At 34.2% G+C, this 16262-nt stretch overlaps 1 protein-coding gene and 1 non-coding gene across 9 annotated transcripts in view; one reads left to right on the top strand and one right to left on the bottom strand.

Annotated features, from left to right (window-relative positions):
- The window catches only part of STAG1 (STAG1 cohesin complex component), a 395351-nt gene that overhangs the window by 211131 nt on the left and 167958 nt on the right, over positions 1 to 16262 (bottom strand). For all 8 annotated transcript variants that reach the window (XM_077865024.1, XM_077865025.1, XM_077865026.1 and 5 more), the window contains one exon: positions 7093 to 7189. In XM_077865024.1, coding sequence (XP_077721150.1) covers positions 7093 to 7189 — 97 coding nt within the window. The remainder of the gene's footprint in view (positions 1 to 7092; positions 7190 to 16262) is intronic.
- Positions 11904 to 12006, top strand: LOC144294435 (U6 spliceosomal RNA). Its single transcript, XR_013361815.1, has one exon. It is a non-coding gene; the product is annotated as a U6 spliceosomal RNA (small nuclear RNA).

The following is a 16262-nucleotide window of genomic DNA, read 5'->3' as shown; positions in this document are numbered from 1 at the left end:
CTTTTACCGTATAGAAAAAAAAAAACTCAAAATGGATTAAGACTTCAATATAAGACCTAAAAACATAAAACTCCTAAAAGAAAACAGGCAGTAAACCACTGACCACCAGTCTTAACCAATATTTTTTGGGTTCTATCTCCTTGAGTAGGGCAAAAAAAGCAAATATAAACAATTGGGGCTACATCAAACTAAAAAGCTTTTGCACAATGAAGCAAACCATCAATAAAACAAAAAGGAAATGTAACAAACAGGACAAAACATTTGAAATCATCTATCTGATGAAGGATTAATGTCTAAAATACATAAAGAACTCATAAAATTCAACTCCCAAAGAACAAATAATCTGATTTAAAAACGGGCAGAGGGCAGCCCGGGTGGCTCAGCAGTTTAGCGCCACCTTCAACCCAGGGTGTGATCCTGGAGACCCGGGATCGAGTGGCACGTCAGGCTCCCTGCATGGGCCTGCTTCTCCCTCTGCCTGTGTCCCTGCCTGCCACCCCCCCTCTCTCTCTCTGTCTCTCATGAATAAATAGAATCTTAAAAAAAAAAAAGGAAAAAAAATAAGAGAAAAAAGGGCAGAAAACATAGACATTTTCTGCGAAGATTACATAAAGATGGCCAAAAGACACATGAAAAGAGCTCAACATCACCTATCATCAGGGAAATGCAAATCAGAACCACAATGAGGTATCACTTCACACCAGCCAGAATGGCCAGTAACAAAAAGACAAGCAATAAGTATTGAGAAGAGTGTGGAAAAAGGGAGGAAGCTTTATGCACTGTTGGTGAGAAAATAAGTTAGTGAGCCACTAAGGAAAATAGTGTGGATGTTCCTCAAAAAGATTAATAAAAGAAATACATTATAATCCATTAATTCCACTTCTGGGTATTTACCTAAATAAAATGAAAACACTAATTTGAAAAGATATGCACACCTATGTTTACTGCAGCAATATTTACAATAGGCAAGATATAGAAGCAACTTAAATGTCCATCAATAGAATGTGTGTGTGTAAACACACAGGCATGCACACTTAAATATTACTTGTTCATAAAAAAGAATAAAATCTTGCCATCATCACAGCAAATTGATGGGCATGCATATGACATGGACAGACCTAGAGAATACAATGCTATGTGAAACAAGTCAGACAAAGAGAAATCCACGTTTTCACATGTAAATGGAATCTAAGAAACAAAACAAATGAACAAAGAGAACAGAAACAGACTCATATATACATAGAACTGATGGTTGCCAGAGGAATGGAGGAAGGAACTGGGTGAAATAGGTAAAGGGGATTAAGACATATAAAGTTCTAGTTATAGGGCAGCCCCAGTGGCACAGTGGTTTAGCACCGCCTGCAGCTCGGGGCGTGATCCTGGAGACCCAAGATCGAGTTCCATGTCAGGCTCCCTGCATAGAGCCTGCTTCTCCCTCTGCCTGTGTCTCTGCCTCTCTCTCTCTCTCATGAATAAATAAATAAAATATTTTTTTTAAATGTAGTCAATAATGCTGTAATAACTTTGTATGGGTGAGAAAATCACTGTGAACATTTCATAATGTATATAAATGTGAAACCATTACGTTGTATACGTCAAACTAATACAGTATTGGATGTCAACTATACTTCAATTTAAAAGAAGGTATACTCAAGTATCATCCTTTTACCCCGATTCCTTCTAGACTTTATATCTCATTTATATATACAAACGCACCCTGCAGGTAACCAGTCGATATTCTCTTTTGTCTTTCCTCTTTCCTTTTGCTCAAAAGGGGAAGATATATGTATATAGTCCATTTTCCCCTTCTTCCTTCCCAAGAAAGTTGCATACTGTAGATGCTCTTTTGCACTTTGCATTTCACCGCTAAAAACATATCCTGAAAATCTCCCTGCATCAGTCCACAGAGATCTTCCTCATTCTTTTTCACAGAATTTTTTACAAAATTCCATTTTGTACCTTTATGATAACTTACTTAATCACTCTCCTATATACAAGTATTTAGATTGTTTCCAATATTTTGTATTAGCAAATAATATCATACTGAGTAACCCTGTGCCTTCATTTTCTTAATTCTGGAGCTGTATCTTCACGGCAAATTTATAGAAGTACAATGACTGGAATAAAACAAATGTAGTTTTGGGAGATACTGCCAAATCTATTTCCATCAGAGATGTATCCATTTTTTTTTTTAAACACTTCTTTTTCTTTTTTAATTTTTATTTATTTATTTATGATAGTCACAGAGAGAGAGAGGCAGAGACACAGGCAGAGGGAGAAGCAGGCTCCATGCACTGGGATGACTGGGAGCCCGATGTGGGATTTGATCCTGGGTCTCCAGGTTCATGCCCTGGGCCAAAGGCAGGCGCTAAACCACTGTGCCACCCAGGGATCCCTCAATTTTTATTCTAAGAAACAATGCAACAATGGGGGAAAAAAGAGACAATGTAAGAGGGTCTATTTTCTAATAGCTTAACCAACAGAGTGTTGTTGTAATTTTTGTTGTTGTTGTTGTAATTTTTAAATTTACCAATCTGATAAGTGAAAAATGAGATCTCAGTGTAGTTGCAATTTGTCTTTCTCTTCTTTCATGTTTTAAGATATGCTTACTAAAGTTTCATTTGTACTTGGGTATATTTCTGGATTTTTATTATATTCCAATTGTGAAAATGCATTCTTCGTTAATCATATTATAAAAATATCATTCTATAACTTTTATCAAAATGTTTTAAAAATCCATTTTTTCAAATGCCTCTTCAGAAACTAAGAAGATACCAGAAAGGAAAATTGGCAAAGGATAGGAACAGAGAATTCAAGAAAAAAGAAATAGAATTAGCTCTCAAGTCTCACTCCTAACAGAAATACAAATTAAAATCATCCATATACAAAAATTAACCATGATCAACAACCTAATTATACGGCTAAAAGTATAAAACTACAGATTTTCCTTCACTTATGATAGGGTTACATCCAGATCAACCCATCATAATTAACTGAAAATAAGTCAGAAATGCATTTTATACATCCAACCCACTGAATATCATAGCTTAGCCCAGCCTCCCTTACCTGTGCTCAGAACATTTCGTTAGCCTACAGTTGGGTAAAATCATCTACTACAAAGCCTATTTTATAATACAGTGTTGAACACCTCATGTAATTTACTGAATACTGTACTGAAAGTGAAAAGTAGAATGATTATAGAGGTAAAGAATGGTTGTGAGTGTTTTGCTGTTTACCTTCATTATTGTGCGACTGACTGGGAGGTATGGCTCACTGCTTCTGTACAGTATCAGAAGACAGTATCCTATCACATATCTCTAAGCCCAAGAAAAGGTCAAAATTCAAAATGAGAAGTGCAGTTTTTATAGAATGTGTATTATTTTTGTACTACTCTATGTAGAGTTAAAAAAATCACAAGTTGAGGGGCATCTGGATGGTGCAGTTGGTTAAGCATCTGACTCCTGGTTTCAGTTCAGGTCGTGATCTCAGCATAATGAGATCAAGCCCCACTGGGCTCTGTGCTCAGCAGGAAATCTGCTTAAGACTGTTTACCTCTCTCCCTCTGCCTCTCCCTACCCCCCACTCTCTCTAAAATTAAACATATAAATCTTTAAAAATAAATTTTAAAAAATCACAAGTTGAACCATAAGTTGGGGACTGTCTCTATTTGAAAAAAAATACAAATCTTTATTTGTTATTTTTACAAATCTTTATGCCCTTTTATTTAGCAATGGATTCTTAGATTTGAGACTACCTGCATGAGCAAAAAATAAATAACATATAAAATGGACTAAATATCGAATAAGTGTTTAGTATTCAGAATATATACAGAACTCTTAACAATGCACAACAAAAGGAAAACTAATTTAGAAGTGAACAGGGACTTGAATACACATTTTCTTAAGATATACAAATGGTCAAAAAGCACAGGAAAATATGTTCAAGATCACTGATAATTAAGGACACAAATCATACCCACTAGGATACAATGAATAAATGAATGAATGAATGAATGAATGAAAGAAAGAAAGAAAGAGAAAGAAAGAAAGAAAACAGCAAGTGTTCACAAGGATGTGGAGAAAAGGGAATCCTAGTGCATTGTTGGTGGGAATGTAAACTGGTGTGGTCACTGTGGAAAACAGTACGGAAAGGAGGGAAGAAACATTTTTTGAAGGAATATATGCTACAACTGCTGTAGAAAATAATCCGACAGCTCCCTAAAAAGGAAAATAGAATTACCCCAGGATCCAGCAATTCCTAGGTATTTATCCCCCAAAATCAAGAAACAAGTACTCATACAGAATTTGCTCATAAATGTTTATAGTAGCAATATTCACAACAACCAACAAAAGATGGAAATGATCCAAATATACGTTAACAAATGAATAAATTTAAAAATTGTGATCTATACCACAATGTTATTCAGCTATAAAAAGGAATTAATTATAGATACACGGCACTACCTTGATAAACCTTGAAGACATTTTGGTTAAGTGAAAAAAATCAGACATAAAAGGTCACATGTTATATAACTGCTTTATATAAAAGGACTAAAACAAGCAAATCTATACAAACAGATAGCAGATTAGTATTTGTCAAGGGTTGAAGGAGAAGAATGGGAATGACTACTTAATAAATATAAGATACTCTCCTGGAGTGATAAAAACATTTTGATAATAAGAGAAGTGGTCACACAACATTCAACATTGTGAATGTACTAAAAGTTGCTGAACTGTTACAATTTAAAATGGTTAATTATAAAAGTAAATAGATAAAATGGCTAATTGTACGCTAAGTGAATTTCACCTCAATTTAAAAAAGAAATCACACTGACATATAATTTTTAAATCATTTATAAGGCTGACCTCAAAGTTTGACAAAAACCCTGTTGTAAAGACTGAGAAGAAATACTCATGTACTACTAATGGGATTAAAAATGGGCACAATTCATATAGCAGAAGTTTGGCAGTATCTCATACAATTTTACAAAAACATTTTCCCACATTCTTCCACAAAGAACAAATAAGGTATACACAAAAATACTCATTACAGTACTGTTTGTAATAGCAAAAGATTACAAATAATGTAATGGTCTTAATAGAAGACTAAACTAAATTATTGTACATACACACAAAGGAATGCTGTATTAAAAAAGCTCCCTATACATCAATAGCTTTTGTGTAACAGTGGTGGGAAAGGAAAGAATATATATTCCTACTTATATATACAAAATTAGATTAAAAATGCTAACAGATGAATATAAAACAAAACAGTTAAACGCGATTAACTCTTTGGAGATAGATGGGAAGGCAGGAAGTGGTAAAGACTTTTTGCTTTATATATTCTAAAGCTTTTGAATCCTGGGAATGAATTACAAAAGGGAAAATTTTAAAGACTATCAGTTGTTTTAAACTCAAAATCGAATCCAACAGAACACTTAGATACATAATACATTTAAAGTATCAGTGATTGCCTTATCCATTTTAAGGCTGCAAAATCAAAGTCACGTTCCTCCAAATAGTACAATCTCCTGTCACTCTTCACCAATCAATGCTCTAGGATTCAGGTTCAAACTCCATTTATGTCCAAGAGTGTACCTGCTTTCTTGTCTTCAGGTATTTATACATAGTCTGTTAACCTTGGCCCTTCTCATCCTCTTTAACTTTCTTATCCCTCAGCCTCAGTCTCATCACAGTTTCTTCCTCTGAGATGTACTTTCTTACAAATGCTCCAACATTCACAAATACATAGAGATACAAAGCCTGGGCTAGATCAGAAGCCCTTCTCTATTGGTCCCATAATATCTTGTCCTTAGGGACCCAGACTCAGATTAATAAAAGCCGGACTCTGAATCTTGAGTTTGGCACTTAAACTAACTGTATGATGTCCAAAAACTTACCTAAGCTCTTTATTCTTAGTTTCCTGATCTATAAAAATTACAACTGCTTGATCTATTAACCAACAGATTAAAGGGAGCAAATACAAAGTTTAGCACATATTGTTATTAAATTGTAAACAGTATTATTCTTAAGATGGCACTGATAAGCACTTTATTGAACTGGTAAATTTCCCTTTCTGTTCCTTGTATGTAATAAAGCCTCCTTTGAAAATTACACATACTCTAATACTTACTGGGGCAGAGACTATCTTGGTAACGTTTATATCCTCTGGAAGAGTACTTAGTACAAGATAGGTGTTCTGTAAATATCTGATAAACTACTTGTATCAATACTGTTAGTGACAAATAGAAATAAGAAAGCCTTCAAGAAATCAACTGTAATAGTGATCTCAATAAAAGATCACTGTACTTTCTGTGCTAAAAAGCAAAGGATGCTGATTTATCAATTGGCTGCCCCCATGTAGCACTTTATCATCTGTTAAGATTTATCTATTCCCAAGAAAAATATCAGTTAAATATTAATGTAAAAATAAAATTACATTTTAATTTTTAAGTTTTCTTAAGATTTTATTTATTTACTCATAAGACACAGATAGAGAGGGAAGCAGAAACATGAGGGATAAGCAGGCTCCTGCATGTGGGACTCGATCCCAGGACCCCAGGATCATGACCTGAGCCAAAGGCAGATAGTCAACCACTGAGCCAGCCAGGTGCCCCTGCATTTTATTTTTAAAAATTGCCTATGGATTTCCAATGGATGATAAACTTTAGAAATCTGATTCTGGTACTTATGTTACCTAAAACAAATTACTGAAGCTTCAAGTACTTCATCTACATCTATACAATGAGGACCAAAATACTGACAATGATACAAGATAATGTTAGCAACTAGCAAAATTCTTAATATGGAGCATAGCTACTAATAATATCAGGAAAAGCTTATAATCTAAAATGTCAATTCACAAATTCATTAAATGAATTTTAGATTTCCTTCAAAATTTCATGAAATTTCAGAAATCTGTTATTTCATAGCAAAAGTGAACAGAAAGATGAAGTATCCTTAAATAATATTTATCTTTATCAGAAAAAGTTTAGCACATAGTTCTAGGATGGATTATATACAACTAAAGAAAGATGAAATAAATTTGACACTGACAGAATCAAAGCACATTATTTATCCCAATATTATGTACCTCGACATCCTGAACACTGGATAAAAAAGTTGATTAAATCCAGAAGTGCGATGTCCCTGTCTTGTTTATATGATTCAATCCAGTCATCCACCACGGACTGTAGGAAAAAAATGTATAAAAATGAAAACTTCAAGAAAACTGAAAATACAGTAAATAAATATTTTTAAAGTTTGTGATTTTATCTGTATGTCTACTTAAAGAAATTATTTCTCTATAGCCAAATAAAACTAAAGGTTCCTTTACTTTTAAAGGTAATTAGAAGATGAGTTACTAAGTTTCAAAATTTGTTTAGACCAAAATACAAATCTGATTAGTCCAATAATTAAACAATTTTAGACAGTAATATTCAAACCACATTGTGAAAATAACACAAAAGCTAAACTACATTTAAATATAGATAGAAATTGGGGGGGCGGGGGGCGGGGGGGAGAAAAAAAAATAAATAAATATAGATAGAAATTAAGTATCAAAAAATCTCTTCTATTAGTAATGCATAAAAAGAGTACACACCATGTATAACCAAATTCATTTTTGTCAGGAATACATAAATGAATCAATACTAGGAAATTTAAAAATTCAATTTATGAATGAAGGAAAGAAATTAAATGATCATATTACTAGATCTCAAAATGGTATCCAATAAAATTGTGCAGCCAAACTTAACAACTTTTAGAAAAACTCAACAGATGAAATGTATATAAGCAAGGTAAAGACAAAGGTATATTTGTTAAAAATATATATATATATTGTTGAAATGCTCAAGACATTTCAAACCAAACAGGACCAAGGCAAGGATGTATCCCTAACTATCTGACACAGGTTTTAAGTTTTTAGTTAAGAGTAAAAATGAGTAAAGTCTTAATAAGGAAAATTCTCCCTTTCCAACAGTTGAAAAAAAAAACACCTAACAGTCTCTACTAAAGTGACTCAAAAGATTCATGATAGAAAAAATTTGACAAGTAAAAAAAAAAAAGAAAGAAAGAAAGGAAAAATTTGACAAGTGACAAAAGATAAATGTACAAAATAACTTTTAGATATTGGCAATATATAAGAAACATAAATGAAAAAAAAGAAACATAAATGGAGGAGAAGCCTGTTCATAACTATAATTATCTAAGAATAAGCTCAAGAAAGGTATAAGTGTTAATGTAGAAAACTTATAAAAACTCACAGGATGCAGAAAATCACCTAAATAAGTTTCACATAATGAGTTAAAAAAAAAAAAAGCCTTAGTGCTCTATCAATAAAGTCTTCCCAAATTATTAGGCAATTTTACTGTGATTCCAAATAGCACACTTGAAGGCAATTTTGTTTGAGGTTTCCTCGAGTAGGGTAGGTTATCAGAAAAAATGCATAAAGATCATTTTAAACACTTTTAAGATAATTTTTACTTTTATGTGGAAAAACAATTCTATACAGCAAGATGTATGAAATTTAAGTTGCACCTTGATAAAATTTTACAAATACATAAACCTGTGTAATCATAACCAAGATGAAAATACAAGACCTTTCTTTCTAAAACTGAAACAGCTCCTTGATGCTCCCTTCCAGTCAATAACCATCCCCAGCTAAAACGGTTTACTATTATTCCTTAACACAGGACAATTTTTGAAACTCATATAAATAGCATCATCTTTTATGTTTGACTTCTTTTAATCAAAATTGAACCATTGTTTTGTGTATCAGTACTTCCTTTCTTTGCATTGCTGTGTAGCCTCTAATTGTATTAACATACCACAATTTATTTGTCACTTTACTATTTAAATACATGACTATTATTTTCATTTTAAGGCTATTATGAATAAAATGGCTATTAACATGACTGTATAAATATTTTGATGGACATAAACTTTTTTCTGTTGTATATATACCCAGTAACAAACATATTAACACCTGGAACACATGCGTGTAGATGGGTAGTAGACAAAGTCAAAAACTTTTCCAAAACAGGTGTATTAAATTATACCCCATAAGTAGTATTATGATATTGGGTGTTCCATTTCCTTACCAATACTATATATTATCAGTCCTATTAATTTAACCATTCTGGTTGAACATATGCCTTCTTTAATGACCTCTTCTACTGAAGAGCAATCTTATTCCCTTCTTCCATGAAAAAGAAAGGACTTTTATTATTGTTTTTTTACTTCTGATGTATATAACACTGTTTCTCTGTCTCATCACATTAGTGTCTGGAAGGTTTTACTTTAAAAGTAAACAGAAAATTAGAATATTATGGCTGTATAAGAGGGTAAAAAGAAAAAGAAAGCATGCCATGCTATTTGTTCAAGGTTCAGCTCTGCTGAATAATGTGTCAAGAACATGTTGACTAAGAATGGTGGATAAAGCAGGTCAAGTGATTTTAAGACTCATGGCCCAAGCAGAAAAGTTTTCATGCTTTGTGGCCAAGGTAAGGAAGTATGACACAAAACTAAACAGGCCCAGCACTGTGAAAACACTCTGAAGATGGTGAACAAATTTTAACTCCCAAAGTGACAATATCAATTTTTATTATCCCACTAGTTATGTGTGAGGAACCCAAAAACATTCTGAATAATACGAGTGAACAACAGATTTGCATTATAAATATTAAAATTCAACACAAATATATTGAAAACAATACAGATTGAAAATAATGCAGGATTATAAAAGTAATATAAGAAAATAGAGCACAGAAATAAATCCAGGTATATATAAAACTTAAGCTGTGACAAAGGAGTTACTTCAATTTCTGAGGAAAAGCAGTAGTTAACTTAATAAATGATTCTGGTATAATTGGTTATTCACCTGAAAGGAAACAAAGTTATACCTTTTAAAAGTTATCAGAGAGGGGAAAAAGCAAAAGAATCTAAAGAACTAAACTCCAGAGAGATAAATCCTTCTTAAATTGGCAGACACTGGTGCTTGTTAGAGGCATTGCCAAGTATGGGCATAGTTGGGTGGATTAAATAGTATTTCATAATATATAAGACCTTGGCCTAGGGGGCAGGATAAAACTACATAAAACACATCAAAATTAAATTGTGGGGGGCAGGCCGGGTGGCTCAGCGGTTTAGCGCCACCGTCAGCCCAGGGCCTGATCCTGGAGACCTGGGATCGAGTCCCACGTCGGGCTCCCTGCATGGAGCCTGCTTCTCCCTCTGCCTATGTCTTAAGTAGCCATAGGGTACATACAAGGGGCCAAAGGATAAGAAATATGGCACACGTCTCATCAAAAAAATGAAAGCCAATGGATATTGGACAGACATATTTAAAGTATTGAAAGAAAAAAAACCCTACCATCAGTTCCCTGTGGTCCCACAAAGATCACCTTCCTAGACCCACAAAGATCAACAACTGGACAAACAACAGATTCAGGAGACCTCTACAGTCCACTTAGCATGTTTTAACAATAAGTGAAAATCATCACACAAGAGAAGGAAGGCTACTTTACTTTGCCCGCATAATCCTATCCTCCATAACACATTTCATGGTGCTCTGAAGGAACTCCCTAGTTAAAAAGAGTTTTTCTTGCTAGGAAAGTAAGAGTGTGGTGAGCAACTGGCTCCCCCCAGCCTTGCAGGGCACTGTGCAGAGGTCCACTTTTGGTTTCACCCCATCTAGATCAGTAGCCCATAGATGTACTGAGCCAGCTAGAATAACAGTAAAAGAGAAGCTATTAATAGCAAACAAGCACCAAGAGCAATCGTGGTTCACAGAGATCTGCTCTATACACAAACTCTGCATATTTTACCACTGACAAAGCCAAAGGTTAGCACAGCCACTGTGGACTCCTGCAGATCTTGCCAGCTTTCTCCCCATAGGTATTTTTGTTAGCTGAAACCAGCTGCCTGAGTCTCTCCCAGAAACCTTCCCCTACCACCAACCTGATCTGCCCCACAGCTGTGCAGGATCTCTATAGCTACATACGCATAAGACACCAGTCCCTTTTACACTCCCACAGGAGGGAGGCAAGGAGCTGCATAAGCAGCCAACTTGAGATTCTACAGCTAGGTGAGTATGAGACACCAGCCTAACACCACTCCCTCATCAATGAACACTGTTGCCCACACAGAAGTAGGCCCTCTCTAACTGTGCACCACTGACCTAACACTTATCACTGGCCTCCAATGCAGCATGCATGCATGCAACAAGGCTAAGGAAATATGCAGCCACTGTTAAGTGTACCAGAAGTCAAGAAATACTGCAGCTGCTGGTAGGCCCAGATCAGGCCCCACCTTCTGTCACTGTCTGGTACCACTTTGCCTACCCATACCTAGCTCCTCCAGGCTGTGTGATTACATACCGACCCCCGACCCCCATCCCCCAACTCAAGCTCCAATCACAGTTGAGTGTGTGCACACCACTGATTCTGGCCACCACCAATGTCTTCCTTGGTCCTTAGCTACCAAACCTGTAGGTATTTCTAAGGACCAAAACAGCCCTTTTAGCCAGTGCAGATCTTCCACAGTCCTCACTAAAGACCACCCAGTGGAAACTGGTAGCCTGAGCCAAAAAGATACCACACCTTCCTGGACCCAGTGCCACCACAAGCCACATTTCTCACCTTACCCCAGCAGACCAAGGGTCACTACATAATTAAAAGTGTGCCCTCACACACAGGTGAAAGGTTTCTCTTATGGAAGTCAGTCTATGAGTTTGGGAGATGTAACTGATTCTTCATGCACTGAGATGAAAACACAACTTCAGGATTATGAAGAATCAAGGAACTATGTCTCCACAAAAGGAATACAGTTCACCTTCAGTAACTGGCCCAAAGAAATGCAGATCCAGAAACTGCTGGACATAAAATTCAAAATAGTTTTTTGTGCTTGCTTCTGCAGCAAATATATTAAAACTGAAATTATACAGAGAAGATTAGCATGGCCCTTATGCAAGGATGACATGCAAACTCATTAAGCATTCCATATTAAAAAAAAATTATGCAGCTACTCAAGAGAGCTATAAGAGAACACAGATAAACAAAGATATCAGGGGATCCCTGGGTGGCACAGCGGTTCGGTGCCTGCCTTTGGCCCAGGGTGCGATCCTGGAGACCCAGGATCGAATCCCACGTCAGGCTCCCGGTGCATGGAGCCTGCTTCTCCCTCTGCCTATGTCTCTGCCTCTCTCTCCCTCTCTCTCTGTATGACTATCATAAATAAATTTTAAAAAAATTAAAAAAAAAAAGATATCAGAAAAAAATACCTCAGAAAAAAATAACAAAATGAGAAGTCCAACAGAGAAAGAAAACATAAGAAAGAACAACAGAAGTTTTGGAGCTGAACAATACAATGACTATAATGAAGAATTAAATAAGAGTTTCAACAATGAATTTGAATAAGCTGAAAGGAGAATCAGTAAACTAGTATTCAGATCAAATGAAATTATCTAAATACAGGAGGAAAAAGAAGAGTGAAAAGAAATGAAGAAAGCTTATGGGAATTATGGCATACCAACAAAAGAAATAATATACACATCATTGAAGTCCCAAAGAGAAATGAGAAGAAGAAAATGTAGGAAGCTGATTTTAAAAAATCATGGATCAAATTATTTTTCTATTTCTCTTTTGATTTCTTTTGATTGTTAAATAGCATGTTGTTTAATCTCCACAGATTTATGGATTTTTCAGTTTTCTTCGTGTAATTAATTTCTAGTTTCATACTATTGTGGAGGTAAAATAAATATGTTTGCTGTGACTCTGACCCTCATTAAGACTTGTTTTCCAGCCTAACAAAAGATCTATATTGGAACACAGTTCCATGTGAACTTGAGAAGAATGTGTATTCTGTTCTTTTAGATGGAATGTACTGCAAATATCTGTTAGGACCATTTGGTCTAACCTGTCATTTGAGGTTTCCTTATTGACTCTGTATAAATGATCTCTGCATTGATGTAAGTAGGGTATTAAAGTCTGCCATTATTGTACTGCTGTACATTTCTCCTTTAGGTCTCTTAATATTTTCTTTACATATTTAGCTGCTACTATGTTGGGTGCATAAATATTTACAAATGTTATCTTCTTATTGGATTGGCCCCTTTATCATTCTGTAACACGATTTCTTGTCTCGTAACACAATCCTTGTTTTTTTTTATTTTTATTTTTTTTACAATCCTTGTTTTTAAAATCCAATTTGGATGGGATAAGTATAGGTTTCCTCCAGTTTCCATTCGAATGGGATACCTTTTGCCACCCTTTCAGGCCATATGAGTCCTTACATCTAGGGTGAGTCTCTCATGTAGATGGCTCTTCTTTTTGTTATCCATTCAGCCACCTCATGTCTTCTGATTTACAAATTTAGTCCATTTATATTTAAACTAATTAATGATAAGTATGTACTTAATGCCATTTTGTTAATTATTTTCTAGCTATCTTTTTAGTTCTCTATTCCTTTTCTTCTTCCCTTGAGACACAGGAAAATGGAAATTTAATATACCAAAATTTATGGGATGAAGCAAAAGCAGTTCTAAGACAGAAGCTCACAGTGATAAATGCTTACATGAAGAAGCAATATAAAACTTAACCAACTTTATACCTAAAGAAACTAGGAAAAAAAAAAAGAACAATTACAGCCCAAAGGTAGAAGAAAGAAAATAACAAAGATGAGAGTACAAGTAAGTGAAATAGAAACTAAAGGGATAATAGAAAAGGTCAATGAAACTAAAAGCTGCTTCTTTGAAAAGATAAACAGGATGACAAAATTAGACTCATGTAGATGACTCAAAATCAGAAATAAAATATGTTAAAACTGATATCACAAAAATAGAAAGGATCATAAGATACTACTATAAATAATTATATACAAACAAACTGGACAATTTAGAAGAAATGGATAAATTCTTAGAAAATAAAACCTCCCAAGACTCAATCATTACCTAATGGAAAACCTGAATAGACCACTTACCAGTAAGGGGACTAAATAAGTTACCAAAAGCCTCCTAACAAACGACATTAGTCAGCTTCACTGATGAATTCTACATTCAAACATTCAAAGAATACATACAAATCCTTTCTAACAGAAGAGGAGGGAACTTTACCAAATTCACTTTATGAGGCAAGCATTACCCTGATGCCAAAACAAGACCAAAATGCCAAAAGAAAAGAAAATTACAGACTAATATCCTTGATAAACACAGATGCAAATTGCTCAAGAAAATATTAGCAAAACTCAACAATATATAAATATATCAAATGAAAGTTACACACTTTAAACTTACAGAATGTAGTATGTCAACTATATCTCAATAAAAGTGGGGGGAAAGAAAAATGCAGAATTTTTAATCTAGAAAAAACTCTTTCAAATAAAAGCAAAATAAAAACTTTTCAGACTAAGGAAACTAAACAAAGCCAAATAAATGGACTAAACATTCCTCCTGAATGACCATTCAGACTGGAAAAAAGACCCAATTACATGATATCTACAAGAGACACACTTTTAAATACAAGAGAACAGATAGGCTGTACTAGAAGAATGAAAAAATGTTACTTGCAAACTTCAACTATAATAAAACTGTTTATGACTAGGTTTGTATCAGACAAAAGTAGAAATCAAGAGGAGTATCAAATATAAAAAAACATTTTATACTAAGGTGATAAATTCATCATGAAGAACACATCATGAAAACACATCAAAATGGGTAGTATATAGCTAAAACAGTGTTTAGAGAGAGGTATATAGCTTTAAATACTTACAAAAGAAAGGTCTAATTCAATGATTTAAACTTTCACCTTAAGAAACTCATATTACATTTCAATATGAGCGGTCCTTATTTAAGTAGTAGGGAAAGATAAGTGCAGTATAATTGCAAGATTAACAGTAAAAACACTTCTTGTTTCTTTAATCTCTACACCCAATGTAGGGCTCAAATTTATAACCCCAAGATCAAGATCTGCATGCTGTATTAACTAAGCCAATCAGGCACTCCCACAAAGAACACTTATGATAACATACCTACAGTCTGTCAAAGAGAATATCACAGCTTCTCAATATCTAAATTACAAGTTATAGTCACACAATCATTGTGGGACCTAAGTTGACGGAAGCTCTATGATCCTCTATAAGAAGCTTCTACGGTTGACCCTGAAAAATCAATATCCAGCTGATGGAAGAAGAACACACAGAAAAGCATAGTAGATTTTTACAATCCAAGCTTGGGAATCATACATATCACTTTGGGTAACATACTTCATTGGCATGAACTTGTTAACTAGCAACATCTCAATGCAAGGGAAGTAGAAACATGGAGTCTCCATTTGCCAGTACCCTCCTTGGACTTTCTCTACTATGAGAAGGGAAAAATAAATTTTCTTAGGTGGCCAGTCATGTCTGCCAAAAGCTGTCCCTCTGGCTACAACTATTTATATATAGGTTTCTTCCTTCATAGAAAAAATACTCACCTGCATGATATTATAGTACTGTTTACTGGAGCAAAAAGGCTAAGTAATCTAAATGACTGCAAATGAATGTTTTGCTTAATTATGATATATACAGTTAAATGAAATACAACTATTAATACAAATGAGCTATATCTATTTTAGCACTGATAAAAGGTTTTTATGACTAAGTAACAAAAGGAATATGCATAATATGATTCTACATTTAAAATATTTTACATATACATTTATAGTAATATAAAAGGGAAAAGGTGTGAAAAAATTCAAACTGTGACACTGATAGGTTTGCCCTCAATTCATTCCAAAACATTTACATCTAAGCCTTACCTACAAAGAAAATCTCTAAGAACTTAGCCATAAGTTCTCAACAAGAAAACCATATGTAGCATTTGAATCACAGTTTAGAGTAAAGAAAGAAAAATCATTGCATTTGCTATAACGATTTTATCATATTATAATAAAGGAGAGTATAATAAAAATTTGAGGTAGTTAGAAAAATAACATTTTAAAAATTGGGAAAAACTAAAGTGAAAACAATAAAAGGTCAAAGTTCAAAGAGAAAATACAAATATGTGGCACAGAACAGTCAATGTTACAGTTAAAAATGAGTTTTAAATCTTCTAAGCATTTGATAAGCTAAACCTAAAAGAAAGCTCAATCAATTCAATCCGGATCTCTACACAGTACATGAGTGCTTATTATTCAAACTGTAGTAGATAAATATGTTTCTTTCAGCAGGCCATTTGATAAGACCTTGGTTAAGCAGACAAGGACACAGAGAATCAGTATTCTATAG

This window comes from Canis aureus, chromosome 22, assembly GCF_053574225.1.
Source record: "Canis aureus isolate CA01 chromosome 22, VMU_Caureus_v.1.0, whole genome shotgun sequence".
Lineage (NCBI taxonomy): Eukaryota > Metazoa > Chordata > Mammalia > Carnivora > Canidae > Canis > Canis aureus.
The sequence above is the reverse complement of the archived record's forward strand: the minus strand, read 5'-3'. Positions and strand labels throughout refer to the sequence as shown.